The following is an 18163-nucleotide window of genomic DNA, read 5'->3' as shown; positions in this document are numbered from 1 at the left end:
TGTATTGAGTAGCCCTGATCTAGATGGTTTAGGGTCCTGCTGTGAGAGCAGGACTCCATGACCTCTTGAGCTCCCTTCCAGTTTTAGTGTTTTATGCTATTTACACACTGAACAAAATGAAGTATCAGCTTTATGGGAAAGATACTTCACATAGTGCATAGTCAACCTGTGAAATGCCTTGTCCAAGGATGTTGTGAAGTCCAAGACAAAAAAGCTAAAGTTATGGATAAGTGGCTATTAGCCAGGATGGGTGGGGATGGTGTTCCCCAACCTCTGACAGAAGCTGGCAATGGATTGGATTACTTAATTGCCTGTTCATCATTCCTCTGGGGCCCTGGTATTGGATACCATTGGAAGACAGGATACTTGTTTAGATGGCCCTTTGGTCACACCCAGTATGACCATTCATGCCTACAGAATTACTGTTTTAAAAACCACTTTTGCTTAAGTGTCTAAGGAATAGTAGGGTAAGCTGCAGCAAGTCACAGCAACAGATCAGACCGACTGTCATATTCAAAGGAAAGATCTTTAAGAGCAGTTGAGACAGACAGCTGATAGAAGTGACTTTATTTACAAAATGGGAAGGGTCAATTATGAAAATTTCTACAAAGATGAACTGTGATGTTACATAATATACAAACGTCAAAACATTAACAACCAGTGTGAGATTAAATACCGGTGATCCCAATTGATCCACAGTAGGTGCCCAGCTGCTATTTCTACACAAGAAGTCTGATCTGAAATACTATAGCTTGCTGGTAATTGTGTATAGTACAGTGAATGATTCTGTTGCTAGCTTTCATTCAATGAGATTAGGGAAGAACAAATCCTGGTGCAAATACGGAATTCACCTTTTTTAAAAAGTATATCTATGGTACTAGACTTCAAGTGAGAAAGTGCATGACAGTACACACTAGCTGTTAGGAAAATAAAGCAGTCTTAAAAAAAAGACTTAAATACATAAATAGGCTCACAGAACATCCTCACCCCTCAGAACTAAAGAAAAATCCAAAGCCAAATTTCACAGTAACTGTCAACAAATGCATACTAGATTGGGAAAAATCCCCTTCAAAAATGCAACTGGAGATAACGTCAGTAACTGGTTTTAGGGGCTATGGTTAATATAAAAATTGAGGGTTCTCGGAAGGGTCAGAATTTAAAGGGTCAATTGACTGACTCTGAAAGATTCAAAAGTGTAAACTAAAACAATAGTGCAGCTAAACAAAGACCAGAGCTAACTCTGTGAGCACTATGATAACCTGCACAGGATGCATCTACCGTGACTGAAAATAGAGTTACATGTAGAGTCTGACTGCCAGCTGAAGCCAACATTTGATTAGTGCTACAAGTCTCACTTTTGAAGCATTTTCAAGAAATTAAACTATTCCTGACTTCCTCCTCCATTCCTCCACCCCCCCCAATCAAAGACAAGGAATCAGATGTACCAGGAGCAAGTTGTGGGCTTTGACTTCAAACTTTAGCTACACTGAATCTGCACATTACATAAAACAAGGAGAAATATGCTCTGAGGGACAAAGGTGAAAGAAATAGCAAGAGGAAAAAAAATCAGCTTTATCTTGTTCACTCACACACTTGGTAATTGCAACTTTAATCAAACAAAAAAATCCCACATGTACAATGGAAAGATTCATAGGCACAACAAAAGCTCAACTTATCAGCTAATCTTATATACAGCTGTATAGGTTCAAAAAAGCTATCCTAGATATATACAAAAGATTGTTTATACACAAGTCTGTACACAAGGATCTATACATTTAGTTTTCTGCAGGAGGAATCCTTAGCTACTCCCTCTACACAAAAGGATATCAACACTTCATTCACATATTTTACAAAAAACAAAAAATAGACATTTCCAGGATTTAATTGGTTTTGTATTGCATCCAAATGTCTTCAGGCTTCATGGTTCAAGCCATAAGGATCCTTTAGTCTTGACCCAGACATTGAGAACAGGACAGGTGCAATGTGCTTTAGTCTCTTGAAAAGAAGAAGTTCTACACAGAGTGCTAAAAATAAAAGCCTCAAAACAAACAGGTGAAGCACAATGTATACTATCAGGACTCTTTTTCCAGTCTAAAGAAACAGCTACCCATCCTCCTAGAGGTTACTGCTCACTGCCGATACTCCAGTTCATCTACACTGATGACTTTGGATGGCATGGAAGGAAGGGGCTGTTGCAAAACATCTGAGCCAAACCATTTTGCAAGGCCAATAGGCGAACCACTTCTCTGGCTGGCACGATGGTCAAGCTGTGAGGGTACATGAGGCAGTCCAGTCAGAGAAGACATGTTCTGAGGGGTGGTTTGCAGACCAACAGCAGGTCCTTGTGCTCCAGAGGCCTGAGAGTGGAGAACTATTAGAGACAGGAAGAGTGTTAAAGCCAGGAAACCCCTTTTTTTGTCCTAAGAGGAGTTCTAAATGCATAACCAATATGGAAAATGGATGAAGCAAATGTGCACTACTATGGGGTTCAGTGTTTCTAGACTAACCACACTGAGTCAATAAATGCTGTTGTACATTGACTACAGGGAACCATATCCACCTCTTCTAAAAGACTAAGATTAAGCCACTCATGATCATGGCTCGCCTGTGGCGAGTAGATTGTAACCTGGAAGAGCCAGGTTCCAGTGATCTGCACATGTGCCAATCCCTAGACAGCGTGGCTGGCGAGCGGGGCTTGCTACGTTTTGGTGAGCCCTGATCATGATGATTGAAAGATTAACAGTTGTGGGTTACCAGAGGGCCCCCTCCCCGATAAAGGAAAAAGGTAATGAGACCGCTCAATCAGGAGGCTGAAGCGTGGACTGTGCCACAGGAGGCATAAAACCCACTCCCATCAGCAGACGGCAAAGGCAAAAGTCACCCCATGATAGAAGGTGAATAATCATGCTTCAATTCAGCAGAAAGGAAGGTTCATTCAAAGCTATCTACATTCTCCCCTGAAGCCTAGGTCTCATGGAGGAGTTTCCTCGTTTTGAAAGTGGTCACTATAGCATAGCTAAATGAAGGCACTTGCCATGTTCATTAGTTGAAAATGGGACTAGTCAGGGAAGCCAACAGCCTCTGTGGGCCCTGGCCAAGTGCTGTGCACATTCATGCACCTCCCCTCCCCCCACTGGCCCTGCCCATTCTGGGAGCACAAAGGCAGCCAGCCCTTGCTTGGAATATCATCACTGCCTTCCCCTTGGTGCTGCCTAGAGCCTGTGGCCCAGCACTCTGGCAGTGATTTAAAGGGCCTAAGGTTCTGACAATCACAGCTGGTCCCTGGGGCAATTATCCCCTTTGCTCCCCCTGCCCTCCCCATCAGCAAGCCTGGGACCAGTAAAGGAGTACTCATGGTACAGGTTAGTCTGTTCTTGAAGGCCATAATTATACTGGCTTCTATTTAACCTACCTGATCGTGGTAATTGTTGCATCATTGCCAGCTGCAGGGGTGTTGCTGCTGGTAATGGATAAAAAGGCTGGCCAAAGATGGGAGTAGGTATTCCCTGTAAATGAGACAAGTCCATCCCTGGAGGAATCATACCTATTTGATTAGACAAAGTTGGGGGAAGAGTCATTAAAGGAGGAGCACAGAACTTAAGGCCCAGAGTCCAGACGTGGCCTCCAGCTTGCCTGGACTGGTGCGTTGGGCTCTACCCCAGCATTAGGGAGCCCACACTGACTGAAGCACAATCTACTAGCCTCCCCACCAGACTTGTGTGTGTGTGGGGGGTAGTATCTCTCCTCAGAGGACATGCCAATGAGGGGGCTGTGTCACTTGTGAGGCCACCATGACTTTTGGTGAGTCAATGGACCCCTCCCCACCCCAAAAGTTGCCCATCCCTGTATTGAAGAGTTAGAAATATAAACAAGGATCTTTATTTGTAAGGCACACTTGTTTAGCAACTGCTGATTTGAGAGATTGTCAGTCTTCTGAAAGGAATCTGTAATAGGGAAAATAACCTAGTTGTGGCAACCATCACATGTCTTAGTGCTTCTTATGAGGCTATATATAGTGTTTTGAAATATCACCTAGTAGTTATGATACAAATAAGAGGATTACCTGCTTGTAGCAGAGGAAGATTTTGTGGGTGTACTGTCTTTGCCAGCATCCTCTGGACCAGTCCTGGATGCAGTTCATGACCAGGTCGTACAACTGGTACATGGGAAACAAGGGGTACCTGGTTAACAGGACGGAAGAAAGGAGCCCCTGGTACAGGGGAGGCTGTTGTAGGAGTCTTTCTACCAGTTGGAGTCTTTCTACCAGTCGATTTAGGCCTGTAGTCTTGTTCTTTGGTGCAACGGTTTGGTTGAGAAAGCGGTGTAGAACATGCAGAGCGTTGCAATGCAGATCGTCTGGTACCTATAGTAGGAGAAGTATCTTGATCTGCATTTTTCACCAAGCTAGCTGATAGTAAGTTATCTGTAGTCAAATAGAAATATGACCATTAAACCTGATTTCTAGTTGTACAATGTATGACAGGCAGAAGTGTCTTTTAAAGCTAGGTATGGTACTTGCAGGACTTAGTCTGGAATATGTACAAAATTCTTATTAGTCAGATGTCTGAGCACTTCCCTCAGATTTTTCCACCACTGTTTGAGCAATGAAAGGAAAGTCTGTATTTGTGAGTTAAAGAATCCACTGTTATTAAAAAAAGTTGAAACTTTGATAAAGTATAACAGAATCTTGGCTAAAAAAAAAATCTAGCTTAGTACAGTGATATTCCTCAAACCCAGGTTTCAGAGCTATGAACCTACAACTGTGACCTTTTAGCTCCTTTACTGCTAGAGGAGCATGCTTGGAAATCCAGTTGACTAGTTACAATTTAAAAATAGTTAGATTTGATAGACTGACAGCTGGCTTGTCTGTAAATTTGTATTCTTGAGGATAGACATCTAGTCTTACAACTACTAGAATTAAAGTCATGTGCAAATTAAGAGGCACTTCTTACTTTCTAGCACCAAATCCTTAGCCTTTTAGAGGCTGAAGGCACCCACAACCACACTGAATACAGGTTGCACTTCCCTAATTCTGGACTCTGGTCCAACAGATCATGGATGTTCCCCACCTAGGAGGGCTAGCACATGGGTGATTAACCCAGCAGGAATGGCAGCAGATCGGCAGCCAGTGGCCAAGGAGGTCCCCGGTCTGGCAAATCCCCTCACTGGGTGCCAAATCAGGGAGGTCTGAAGTGCATTTCCGGACTTGGGAGATAAAAGAATGCGCAGGATTATCAGTGTCCCCTCCCCACCCCAAAGAGGAAAAACATTAGGCAGAGGCAAGACAAGCTTATTATCTAATCCAAATTCCATATAGCAGCGGAAAGAGAAGTGGTTACATAGGTTAGTCCTGAACATCCTGGTAACTAAAGGCCATGTCAATTGAGATGCTATGTTCACTTGTTCAAAGGTGGAGTGAACATTTTGCTTTCCAGACCTCCCACAGAGCAGTCTACTCCTTCAATGCAGCAACCTCTCATGTCAGTTTTAAGGTAGTGATTCAAGGATCACTTTGGACTTGATCATAATTCTGTAGTAAGGTTATTTAATCAGTCTATGGGCTAACCATTTAAGAAAGAGGTATGGTAAGGCTATTTACATCTAGTCACATTCTAAAGTGTGATGTGTAAATGTTTACCTAGTGTGACAAAGCTCCTTAACCCGAGTACTGTGCTTTCAAGCAGACTGCTTGCCTTAGAGGTTCACAACTGCCCTTACTTTAGACACTCTAGGGAACCAGCTTGCCATTTGTTGAGCCACTTATTACTGTCCAGCATGGGGAAGGGACTGGGAGGGAGGAAGGAGAGATTGAACTATGTAGTCTGGCTCCACGTGATGGGGCAGAAAGACCCTTCTACCAAGGATTAGTCCTTCTCTGGTGCTGAACTGGGGAGTTGGTATTGGAGGAAATACAGGTCTGCCCTCTACACTGAGTTCCAGTACAAGGACCCCACAATTAAAGGCAACTAACATGTCCAATAGCAGCTGTGTGGCAGCTATGATCCCCTGGGCTACTTCACCATAGTCCTCCCCAGCACCTTCCTTATATCTGCTTGCACTTCCTAGACTCCCCATAGCACTCTCCTCAGCTCTTTAAGCATCTCAACTAGTTCATTAGCCCTAGGTGTTCTGATTAGACAGACTCATTTGACTATGGAAGCCTAATTGGTTCTAAGTGTTTTAGTTGGTTTGATTGCCCTAATGGATTCTGGCAAGTCCTGCTGGATCTGAATTAGCCTTTAGTTTACTCTGGGGAAAAAGGATATTTAATTTAGGCCTAACACTTTCCTCCTCTCCCCTATAGACTAACTGAAGTGTAGGAGCATAAGCTTTCATGGGCAAAGACCCACTTCGTCAGATGCATGTCAAAGTGGGAAGTGGGTCTTTGCCCACGAAAGCTTATGCTCCTACACTTCAGTTAGTCTATAAGGTGCCACAGGACTCCTCGTCGCTTTTGCAGATTCAGACTAACACGGCTACCCCTCTGATACTTGACTCCTCTCCCATGTAATTCTCCAGCCTGACCCTGTTTCACTAGAAATTCTATTTGGCTCTTGCTGCCATTAATTTTCACCCCTCAATCTTCTGCTGCATTTGAAGCTGGTTCTACAACCATACACATCTTACAAGGGGTCTGAAAACAATCTGCTACTGTATATCACTGTGGAAGTGAGTGCTATCTTTTGCCATGCTATATTTAGTTTGGAAGTGACTCAGTAGAGAAAAGCTACTATTTTTGTGACTGGTCAGATAGTTGCAGAATCTTCACAAAATAGGTTTCTCAGTTTGTTTACTCTGTCAGGCTATTTTTTAAGCTAACCAATTGCTATTTTAACTTCTGGCCATCTTTCCAAGAAAAGGTGATAATCTGCTGAAAGTCTCAACTGGGGAAGCAGCCACTTAAGAGCAATCAAGAATTTGAGTTTGTACTCACACCAAGAATTCTCCTCAAATAAAGGGAGTGCTGTTAACATCTAACATGGTAAAATAGACATTCCTATTGGACCAACCTACCCTTCTCTAATTGTAGTGTTGTAGAGGCTAAAGAACCCAGTTTACATGCCTAAGACACCTGCCACATTTAGATTTTCAAGTGATCTTGAGTAGCTATTCTGTTGCTTTTGGATACAGTTACACAATGGTGTCTAAGACAACCTGATCTAAAGGAAAAGTGAATTCCAAGCTCACAGTAGCAGCAGAATTTTGCTCTGGAAGAAGCTACCTTCCTAGTAAGTGTTATAGGAAGTTTTTGAAATACATCTTAATAAGACTGTCATGGAGATTAGGAATGTCTTACATTCAAATCTGTCCCTCTAACGTAGTACTAAGGAGTAGGAATCCATAAAGCTAGAATCAAAGCTGTGGGTTGGTGATTTTTTCTTCACGAACAAAGCCATTATAGTACCTTCATTTGTCCCTCGACCTTCATTTTTACCATCACTGCCTTTCGTTTTCCCAGACACAGGCTCCTCTTTATTTTTTTCTTTGCTTTCATACATCTTACGAATCACTGAGGTAGGTGTGAAGGAAGGAGAGAGCTGTGAAAAGAATAACTGATAGTGAGTCAAGAATACCAAGAACAGTTAGCATAAGGTATTAAGCATTATATGAAGTTTGCAACTATATCGGTATTTTTGCAACCCTGCACAAGATCATACTGCATCTTAGAAGCAGGTGATCTCTAGTAATTATTAGTATATTACATTCAAATACATGTTTCAACTATTAGACATGAAGGAAACTCAATACCAAGATTTTTTGTTCATCTCCACTATTCCTGGCTTATTTCCTGCTTCCTTACAAATCTCATTTTACCTAGGGTTTGCAGAAGTGCATGAGTTTACTTCATAAAAGAGCCCAAAGATTACTAGAACCTATGCTCACCTAAGGATTTGCCAGCACTTGCAAGGCAACTGAGATTAAATTAACAACTTAACATAGTATTTGTTCCTAATAACTCCATTTGGTGGCAGGATCCTATGATGGTTTACTTCAAATCAACCAAAGTAGACAGGCCCTTAGATTCTCAAAAACAAACTTCCCTTTCAAAAGTTACTCAACATTTGTTGATCCTTAATTAGGTTTTCATGTTAATGGAAGAGGCAGGGGACATTTTTCGAAGTTTAAGGCGTAATCCAAATTAGTTCCACTTTAACCTCATGTCTAAGTGACCATTCTGTACATGGCTATTCTGACATGAGAACCACAGTATTCAAGCTGCATTAATAACCACTACCTTAAATTGTTTACAACTACAGGCTTCAAGAATGGAAATTACTATGCAGCTTTAAAGTTAACCCTCTCTTCGTATTAAGGAAACAGTACATTAGCATTGATGTAAGTACTTACCATGCTAGTGATGGATACAGTAGGTGTTGGAGAAGATGCATTCCTTCTGTGGCCTGGTACAGGAGACCTAGTCATTCGACGCTGCCTATACACAGACATGAATGTTAAGAGACTAAGGCAGCATTAGTGTCTTGGTAATCCTGCATTTCACTTTTGAAGTGAAAAAAGGTACAGTTTAGGACAGGGCTACTCAACCTTGGAAGCGCTGGGAGCCACAATGATACTCACAGCACATGCCAAAGGCCACAACTTAAGTGTGGTTGTATATACACATGCAAATATATATGCAAATAGCTTCTTTGACACTTACGGGCATGAATACAAAGATTGAGGCAAGACTATACAACAGACTTCATTTAAGTCAGTTCTGCTGATATGAATTTTAAAAAAAGCAATATTTACCCTGTTTCCACCCATATGACAGCACTCTGAATGAGAAGAATTTAACTGCTAAAATGCATATCAACAGAAGACCGTTATATTGGCTCCAATGGTGAGTATGTTCCTAGTGAAGGCCATGTTCAAAAGATCCCACCCACAGGCCCCATGTTGAGCCCCATTTGGACCCAAACCACACTGCAGGCCACATGTGGCCAGTAGGCCACATGTTGAGTAGCCTTGGTTTAGGATATACCTAGGCAATCACTCCTTTTATTTTGATGCAGTATTTCCAAAGTTTACCCTTTAGAGACCACACTGCAATTTAAATACCAATCATAGTATCCGGTTTCACAGTGAATTAACTAGTTATTGTGCTGTTCAAGAAAGAAAAACCTGTGGAGCTGATTTGTCTGGTCACAATTTTTACTTTTGAATCTACACTCCTCCTTCCACCACAATTTTCTATCAAGTAGTTTTGGTGTTTAATGTAAGATAATCAGTTATTAGCTAGAGTATAACCTAAAGTTTCATGGATCTTCAGGTGGATTTTTAGGTTTTATTCTACAAGTGCTAATTAGAGGAAAGCTCTCATCTTGAGAACTTTTGCTTAACAAAGAGTATTTAACAATACACTTGGGTCCATGAAAGCCAATCAAGATGCTAGACAACTAGCCTTTAAGGCTAACACTGCTGTGACACCGTTACTATATAACTTCTTAACTCATCTCCGAAGTGGATGGCCAGTTATCTGCATTGATAGAGGTTTCATGCTGTTGTCTGAACTTTATTGGTTAGGAAGCTAGTTTTAAGACCAACTATTTATTTTGGCCTGTGGCTATACTTATACTTGGTACAGCTACAAGAACAAAAGCATTCTACATGTAAAAATAGAATAAGCTCAGATTTCTCATATGTTTAGTAAGACCGTTCTCTATTTTCTAAGAACACATTAATATCCTGTACCTCATCTTCAATAAGGCAAGAAAAAGTGCTTTGGAACCCAAGCACAAAATGCCTGAGTTCTTGAAAATGTTAATGAACTATGGACTCCTGTGTCCTCTTCCTTATCAATGAGGAGGTGAAATGCTTGACTGGAAAACACTTAATAGTCCATGCAACTTTCTAGAACCTGACCTGTTCCTGAAGCCATCTCTGCTTTTGTCCATTTGTGACCTGACAAAACCTGTTTGGTAGAAGTTCGCAGCCTGGATGGCTAAGTCATGTGGTAGAGCTAATTCCTCTAAGGCAGCTTGCTGCATCTCCAGGGGATGCATCTGAAGTCAAAAGGAAACAGCATTAGAATCTGACAAACCCTTTTTTAAAAATCCCAGATCTTGCACTATTCCATGAAGGGAAATACATGGGAGATTTGCCTGGGAGTGACAGGAGGCACAGCCAGTAAGTGCCCCACCTCCCCATGCTCAGACCCTTCACCCCCACCAGCCTCCCTTTTGCCCACCCTCAGCCCCCTCCTGTACCCTACCTCCCAGGCAGGCCCTCCCCTTAATACACTCTCCTGCACCCATTTTGTCATCATGGGGGCTGGCAGGTGGTCTGTGGAAAAGTCTGTGCTGAGAGGGGTGGGCTGTGAGCCAAAAAGTTTGAAAACCACTGTCCTAAAGCCATTTTAGAATGATCCCACTTGGCACAGCAACCATGTTCTAGGACTGGAAGTGATGGCAACATGTATCCTGAGGATGCAAGGCTGAAGCACATCTCCCCCAGGAGAGTGTAAGACTGATGTGTTAATTAGTTTTGATGAAGAATGCTATTCATTTCAATCAACTGAAGTAGCATCTTCATGTATCAAATGAGAAAGATTAGCATCCTACCAGTCCAGCCCCTTACATTCCCTGGTCATGAAAGAAATTGGTAAAAAATGGCTTAAATGTTTAATATTCAGAAACCACTGAATCTAACCTGTGCAGCAACTGGGCTCATTGACTTCAGCATCCCCTGAAACGGATCATTGATCAGTTGCTGAGCATTTCGTTCAAAGCCTACAAAATGACAACATCTACAAGTTTAGAACAGGCATTTATCCTTCATTGACTTCAGTCCCTCCCAGTTACTTTCCTTGATTCAAAAGGTGGCAACCCTTTTGAAGTGCTTCAATACCACCCTAGCTTTTACAGATCTGTGCAAGCAAGGAATCAAGCTATCCTATCGCTTTGCAATACTAAGTGCCTTCCAGTGCCAGAGAAGAGATTTTCTTGTTCACAGCACTCTGGTCTACAGTATCAAGTTAAAAAAAAAAAAATCTGTCTCCTCTTCCCTTTAAGTAGTTCTGCATGCTAGAAACAGTATTGCTTACCAATTGGTGAGGGGATCCGATGATGGAGGTAGTCTGCAGAAGCAGCCCGAGTTGGGAACACCTGTGACACTGGAGGGGAAAGAGCTCTTTGGCTCAAAGGTGATGCAGGTTCCAAACCACCTATCAAGCCACCAAGAATATTTGTTGATGATCTGGCACTGGATGAACAAAGAAGCTCCTTGGAAGAAAGAGTAACAAATAGCTGTCAAATATTAACTATATTACATAGTTTTCATACAATCAGCAGATAGTAGTACATGTGCAAGTGACTACACATACTACACAGCTTGACTGAGGCTTAGTGTACAAACTTAGTTTGATGTCCTACCTAGTCTTTCCCTTTAAGAGAAAGGATCACTATTTTTACTGTTTTCCCCTTCATATGAGAGTTCTATTGTATAGGGAGGGTGAAGTTTTATTGCAATACTCTGACAGTTGTCTGTCACTATTTCTGACCAGCTAGTTCTCCATCTTGTTAGTGATTTAGTTATTTCATTTCTCCTATACACTTTCAATTTTTATCTGGTAGAAATAAATGACTGTTGAATAACCCCACTGAAATCCACAATGCATGAGTAAAAAAAAAAAAAATCTCATTTTGGAGATTATGATTGAAATGTTGCTTTACTCTTCTCTGTATGACAAGGTGATAAGTCTCAAAAACAAAATACCTGCAAAATGTTCTTTGGGAGACACTGGCCTGGGATCTCAGGAGGAGACATCAAGTGGCTTTCAAGGCTTTGCTAAGTAGTAATAAAACAGTTTATTTCTTACATCTGCATGTAATAGTCAAATCTTTACAAACTACAACAGAGGCTCAGAACCCAGGCCATTCCCATAACCTAGGGGAGATACGAACATCATGACATCTTGTAGTGTATGTACTTTATCCCTCTGATAACTTCATTACATTACAATTTCAGTGTGTCTGATCCTTCCAGCCAACCCAGAAGGGCCCCAGTTAAGACAGGACCCCAGACCTACAATCAACTAGATTTTCTGATCTGCATCTGAGTATTCCGTATAGGCTTTGCGATCTCCTAAAACAGCAAAGGCAACTAAAATAGTCAACTACTTATAAATTATAGTTGCCATAAAGATAGGATATTGTGAGTAACTGGGGAATCAAGCCGCCATAGAGAAGGAGAGATCTGAGCTAGAATATTTGAGATCATTTCTGATGCACAAAATTGACTCTTGATGCTTGTATGGTAGTGCATGGGGATGTAAAAAAAATCAAGTAATTAAGTTAAGATGCCCTCCATATCTTGCTATAAAAGTCTTCTCACCTAGTTTGCTTCTGATCAAATGCCATGTCCAATCAGTAGCCCAACAAAACAAATTATGAAGCAGCAAAAATAGTTTTATCCTCTCATCCCTCTTTCCAAATATGTGGGAGTGACAGTTCCTTTGACATTGTTAAGTTAAACAAAAATTGTTTAGATACAGTTTGTCTAGTTACAGACTATACAAGATTATATTCCTTGCTAACTGTCAGCATTGGATAATCAAAGAGTTTAATGAACTGGTATGTGGAAGAGCTCTCCTTTCTCTACATTTACCATTCACATAGTCCACATTCTGTGCAATCCTTTGTCTCAGAGAAACTTCCAGTTCCAGGAGAGAGACCAGTACTGATTAAGAGCACTTTCATATCTTAATGAGAGGAAAGTTTTTTGCACTTTTAGAAACTGTTTATAGTTCCAAAACTTTAGCGATCCACAAGTCAAACACCAAAGCTTCCAGATCTACTACTTTGTGTTTGCCAGTGAGAGGAAAGTGCACTAGACTAGATAACAGCTGAATTTTGTTAAGTCACTGTAGCATGGTTGTGAGAAGTATATCAAAACAGTATTAGTGAATTGTGCATGTCTCACTGCCTTCAAGGTTAACATGTGAGTTTATCATGTTTGGACATTATAATCAAGCTAGACTCAGAGCAGTAATTCTGCTGTACTAAAATCCCACTTAATTTTGCCTTCATATATGCCTCTGCACTCAAAATTAGAGGTTGGACAAGATATAGTATGCAGCAAGGGAGGTTTAGGTTGGACAATAGGAAAAACTTCCTAACAGGGGTGTTACATACTGGAATAAATTGTCTAGGGAAGTTGTGGAATAGAGAAAAAAATTGACTTCCAACCTTTCAGATTCCAGGTGGTTTGCAAGTTAAACTGACTTTACTTGAAGTTAAAAAAGTGTGTATAACACTTACTGGGTAATTGGCCCAGCACTCCTACTAATACAAAACAAGAAACAAAGTAGTATTAGAGTTGTGACATCACTAACATTTGTTGCACATTGCACTTAATCTTTTTAACACCAAAGTGAAGGCAACATAGCTCTTTGTAGAAGATGTGCTGAGATAAGCCTCCCCCCCCCACCAAAATGGCTAATTCTTGTGTAGCATGAGATGTGATCTCATCCAGCAGGATCAAAAATTTTTTCTATTAACTTAGACCTGGTCTACACTAGGACCTTAGTCTGAAATAAGCCCCCAAGGTTGATTTTGTAATCAGTGTCCACACTATCAAGCCTGTTATTCCAGAATAAGGGGCCACAGAATTCAAACTCTGTAGTCTTGCTTTTCATGAGGAATAGAGATATTCCTGAACTTGTAAGTTCAAAATCATGTTTGTGGATACTCAAGTGCTGCTAATTTGAACTAATTGGCCTCTAGGAGGCCTCCTGCAGCTCCCTAAGTGCTCCCTGGGGGTGCTGAATTGAGGGAGTGTAGCCACATTGATGAAGTCAGCCTTGGACTACATTTGATTTTTCCTCAGAGAAGATATGGAAGTTCAAATTTATAAGACTGGGTGCCCAGAAGTTGAATTTAGTAAATCTGAAATAATCTCCTATTTCAGTGTAGACATGGCCTTATGGATCAGACTCAACTGTCTTAAATCTTCACTAGAGGTCCATTTAAAGCAGACAAGTGCTACATTTCACAAATGCTATTGTAACCATCAGAAGCTGTTAGGCTACAGATGAAACTACCAACTACTAAACAAGAAAACACATACACCCCTCTACTCAGTGGCCCCCTACTGGAAGTAGCATTACCAACATCACTCTCATGGTCAGTACATTTACCATCACCCCATCATATTCAACGGACAGCTGATAATGAAATTGGGAGTGTCATATTGGGGAATGTCCAGTTCACTCCCAGTGTGTGTCATGGATCCATTTATATTTTAGTAGTCTCAAGAATGTGTTACTTACATTGAGCTTGTGTTGTGAAGGTAGCGTTCCACTTGCCTTCATACTGCTGACTAGTTTATTAAATGCAGACATATCTCCATCTCTCTGGAGTGGTCTGGAGCCAGCTACATTCAATACCGCCTCCATTTGTTCTGCCATGAATGGAGCAGCAATTTTACCCTCCTGGTCCATTTTCAGGCCTTTTAGCCCTGCTTCTACTTCTTCCACTGAAAGTACAACCCCTGAATGTGCTGAGAAAGGGAGGGGTGAAGACAGTTAAACAAGGTGCTTATTTACAAGCATATGAACAAGTACCTAGAAATGGTGGGGAAATTTAATTTTGCATCATGAATAAGCTAGTTCTGGCTGTAAATTTTGTTTTAAAATCACTGTTTGAGCTACATTGCAATATTCTCATTCAAGTTAATGAACCTGAGCCATAAACAGTTTTAGGCACAAGTCTTTACAAGCATATTCAAATTTTAGATTAAGTTTTTAGCTCTCCTTTACCTTGAGACTTGGAAATTTAGAAAGGGAAGACATTTCCTTCTGCAGTTTTGACAGTACATTCTTAGCAGGAAGTACAGTGAAATAGAATGAATTAAGTTTACAGGAATCTAAGTAATTTAATACTGTTACAAGTATGCACAGATTATAATTTAGCTTATACTTCAGGAAACCAGTCTTATACAGCCACAGAAGTGATGGCTATTGTTTGAAGAGAACATACATACCTGGATGTCACACTTCAGAAAAAAAAGTTATAATTTGATTGGCATAGTTTTTCCCAGTTGGGCTTATGTTTCCCCAAAGGAAACTGAAGCCATTATGGATCATGAAAAGATTTGTAGAAGCACCAACAAAATAAGGAACATGCACCAATAAGCACTGTTTATTATTTTCTCCATATACCAGTACCTGACATCCTTTGATTATGCATGGATATGAAAAACTGACAATATACAAGTATCTTGAAGAATAAGGGAGAAAAAAAGATAGCCATGTCCAGTGGGTTTCTGTAAGAGGGTGGTCTGCAGAAAGCTAGACTTCCTGGAAATATGGCCATGAAGCAGGGGAGGGACACTATTCTGACATGCACTACAGGGCATGAGAAAAAAGCTGAACACTGGAGGGGAGACTAACCAATAAAGAGATAACATCCCAGAATGTCTGAAGTGCTTGATTAGCATTTTAATCGATGGGGACCCAACATGTCAAGTGTTGTTGACATTAGAGTGAACAGAAGTCTGCTTTGTGATTTGGAAGTCTTTATCTTTGTTCTGTGAAGAATATGTAACATTAAAAGGCTGTTTGGGAAAGAGAGAAGTCTGAGTAGAATTAGAATTTATGTTTCTGAAACCAAAAAGAGGACAGCTTTCCTCCAATGTTCACCATCACAAACTGGATGCTGGACAGAAGTGCTTGCAATACTTGGTTGGATGAATTCCTGTTCCTCAATTTCCATCACTCAAATCAAGCAGCATTTCAAGTTTTGCTCAGCACAGCAATTTAAAGTTTAGAAGGCAATGCACGCTGCTTTCCAATAAGATTGCAAGATTTGGCAAACAGCATATGCCCTTATGTTCAGTTTGTGTAAGCACATGCAACAGTGTCAATTTGCATGCTCATTGGGCATCTGTGTGCATGCACTGAATCTATTTACTAGAATAAATACTGAAAAGGTTACATTGGCTTCAGCAGAACAGAAATACTATGGAAAGAATCAGTTCCCTTCTTCATTACAGAATGGTTTAACATTCTGATAACAGTATTTAATGAGTCCGTTCTAATCCAGGGTTGCATTTCTACATTATTGGAGTTAGTTTTAACAAGGAGAGCTGCTTGTTGATGAGCCATATGTTGGCATGTTGATGAGCCATAGTTCTTTGAAGACTTAAGTGAAATTTTAGATTGTACCCAATATTTCCAGGACAGTTTGACTGGTTTATGGGAAATATTACCAGATGAAAAAGCTACTTTGGGCCCTTGTACAACTTAATGCATGCAAATCTTTCATTAGCCCAATTGGAAAAAAAAAAAAAAAAAAGATACTGAGACTTCCAATCACTTTGTGATTGAGCATACAGGCACTTGCAAAAATAATTCTTGTGGTACAAGTTTTGGGAAGAGCTGCATAATTTGAGATTAAATATCAAGTAAATTTAGGATTGATGACATTGTACCACTGTCTAATGTGAAGACCAGTCTAGATGCTAGGAACAATAAAGCTGGAGACACATTTGCACACCAAGATTTGCATAATCTTAATGTATTAGAGTAGCATATGCTGGAGACCATATTCAAGATGAGGATTCAGCTGATATCCTATGATTATGATGGAAAAAGTCAGTGACAATAGCAATATAACTGAGATTCATGGGCCAGTGGGTTTTCTGAAGTGTAAGTAAACTTGTAGTACTTCCTACATCTGAACCTCAGTAATGAAGGCTTGGCCTTCTGAGAAATCTCTTGCCTTGATCTGGCATCACAGGAACTCCACAATATCGGAAGAGGCACTTACTGCTCTCTCTAAGCTTTTCCTTGTTGGCTGAAAGACTTGAGAGGAGAGGTTTTAAGTCCACTTTGGCTTTCTGTAGCATCTCAAGGATGTCCACTTTGTTTTCAGAGTGGTCTTCCAATGGAATAGGAGCAAAGTAGTTTCCAGAGTTCTGGCCAGGGGAGAGAATGGCTTGCTCTAGACCTGAAACAGCAAAACCAGGAGCACTGCCACATCAGTTTACCAACTAAATGTCTCAATGAATACACACTGGATAACAAGCTTCAATGAAAACCATGACTAAAGCCCCTTTTGAGATCAGATGGAAAGAGAAGCGATGATACCTTTTGCAAAAGAAACTACAGAGATGTCTACACCAGCTGCTTCCAAAAGGATTGACAGTTAAACTGCAGAATAGTTAATTTATACATCTTTAACAGGTTCTCATTGAAAGAATGGATAGACAAACATTTGGAGACATGAAGCACTTCCCTTTAATCTCTGTAAATATTAGACAATTTTACCTGCCAGATTCTCCAGTTCTTCATGTGGTGTGGATCTCAGGCTGCTAGAATGACTTTCAGAATTACTAGGATTAGAGAACCACCTACTGAACCTACTAGCAGACATTGAACCTTCCTCCAGCACATCCTCTATCATCTGTATCCAGGGGAGGGGAGAAAAGAGAATAAAAACAGTAAGTTTTAAGAAGTCTCAGGAGGAATAAAAAATAGAAGTGTTTATACACAGTAAATCTCTTGCATAGCTTGTAAAATTCTTGCTGCTGACCTGATGTTACTCCCAGAATGTAGGACTTGGTAGGATTTAAGCTACTTCTCTTGCCTGGAAATTGCACCATATTTATGAGAAACATTATTGGTATAATTATGCATTTCTATCTGTTCAAAATGAAGTCTTTTATATTCTACTAGAAAAACCCCAGTATTGTTTGGGTCCTTAACTCAATTTGGGTTTCAGAAGATAGAAAGAAATAGATGCTTCATTTAATTTTTGCTGTGGGGTAGGGTTGGGGAGGAGTGCATTCAGTATGCAGTGAGGATGGGAGGAGAGGAGGGACTATCCCAGTTCTTACCCCAGCAGCTTGGGGCCACATGAGAAGTGTCTCTCCATGGCTGCTGACACACCAGCTGGTACAGCTCGGGGGGGGGGGGGGGGGAAGGGGAGGCAGAAGGGTGCATGTTAGGGATGTAGAGGGTTACTGTGAGCATTCACCTTACTGGTTCACTGGTGGCCTGGCCCAAGCAGCCCCTTCCACTCCCACAGATGGCCCCCACAGCCCCTTTCACTGCCTAGTGATTTTTTCTATGGTTTTTATGAGAATCAATCCCATTCCAGGCACAGCCAAACCCTGACCTTCCTTTAAGTTAAGAGAAAGCTGTATATACTGAATTTAAAGA

General features: G+C 40.9%; 1 protein-coding gene across 6 annotated transcripts in view; it reads right to left on the bottom strand.

The window, feature by feature from the left end:
- Positions 1 to 550: 550 nt before the first annotated feature.
- The window catches only part of EIF4ENIF1 (eukaryotic translation initiation factor 4E nuclear import factor 1), a 31807-nt gene continuing 14194 nt past the window's right edge, over positions 551 to 18163 (bottom strand). For 2 of the 6 annotated variants that reach the window (XM_075898034.2, XM_075898033.2), the window contains exons 9-20: positions 17270 to 17405; positions 16770 to 16949; positions 14270 to 14499; positions 11716 to 11787; positions 11045 to 11222; positions 10651 to 10730; positions 9865 to 10004; positions 8350 to 8434; positions 7406 to 7538; positions 4064 to 4423; positions 3413 to 3544; positions 551 to 2371 (exon numbers count right to left, since the gene is read on the bottom strand). In XM_075898034.2, the coding sequence (XP_075754149.1) occupies positions 2130 to 2371; positions 3413 to 3544; positions 4064 to 4423; positions 7406 to 7538; positions 8350 to 8434; positions 9865 to 10004; positions 10651 to 10730; positions 11045 to 11222; positions 11716 to 11787; positions 14270 to 14499; positions 16770 to 16949; positions 17270 to 17405 (1968 nt within the window). In that variant the 3' untranslated portion in view covers positions 551 to 2129. The remainder of the gene's footprint in view (positions 2372 to 3412; positions 3545 to 4063; positions 4424 to 7405; positions 7539 to 8349; positions 8435 to 9864; positions 10005 to 10650; positions 10731 to 11044; positions 11223 to 11715; positions 11788 to 14269; positions 14500 to 16769; positions 16950 to 17269; positions 17406 to 18163) is intronic. The other 4 variants (XM_075898035.2, XM_075898038.2, XM_075898036.2 and 1 more) reach the window with 4 other exon arrangements.

This window comes from Pelodiscus sinensis, chromosome Z, assembly GCF_052426305.1.
Source record: "Pelodiscus sinensis isolate ZL-2025 chromosome Z, ASM5242630v1, whole genome shotgun sequence".
In the NCBI taxonomy this organism is placed as follows: domain Eukaryota; kingdom Metazoa; phylum Chordata; order Testudines; family Trionychidae; genus Pelodiscus; species Pelodiscus sinensis.
The sequence above is the reverse complement of the archived record's forward strand: the minus strand, read 5'-3'. Positions and strand labels throughout refer to the sequence as shown.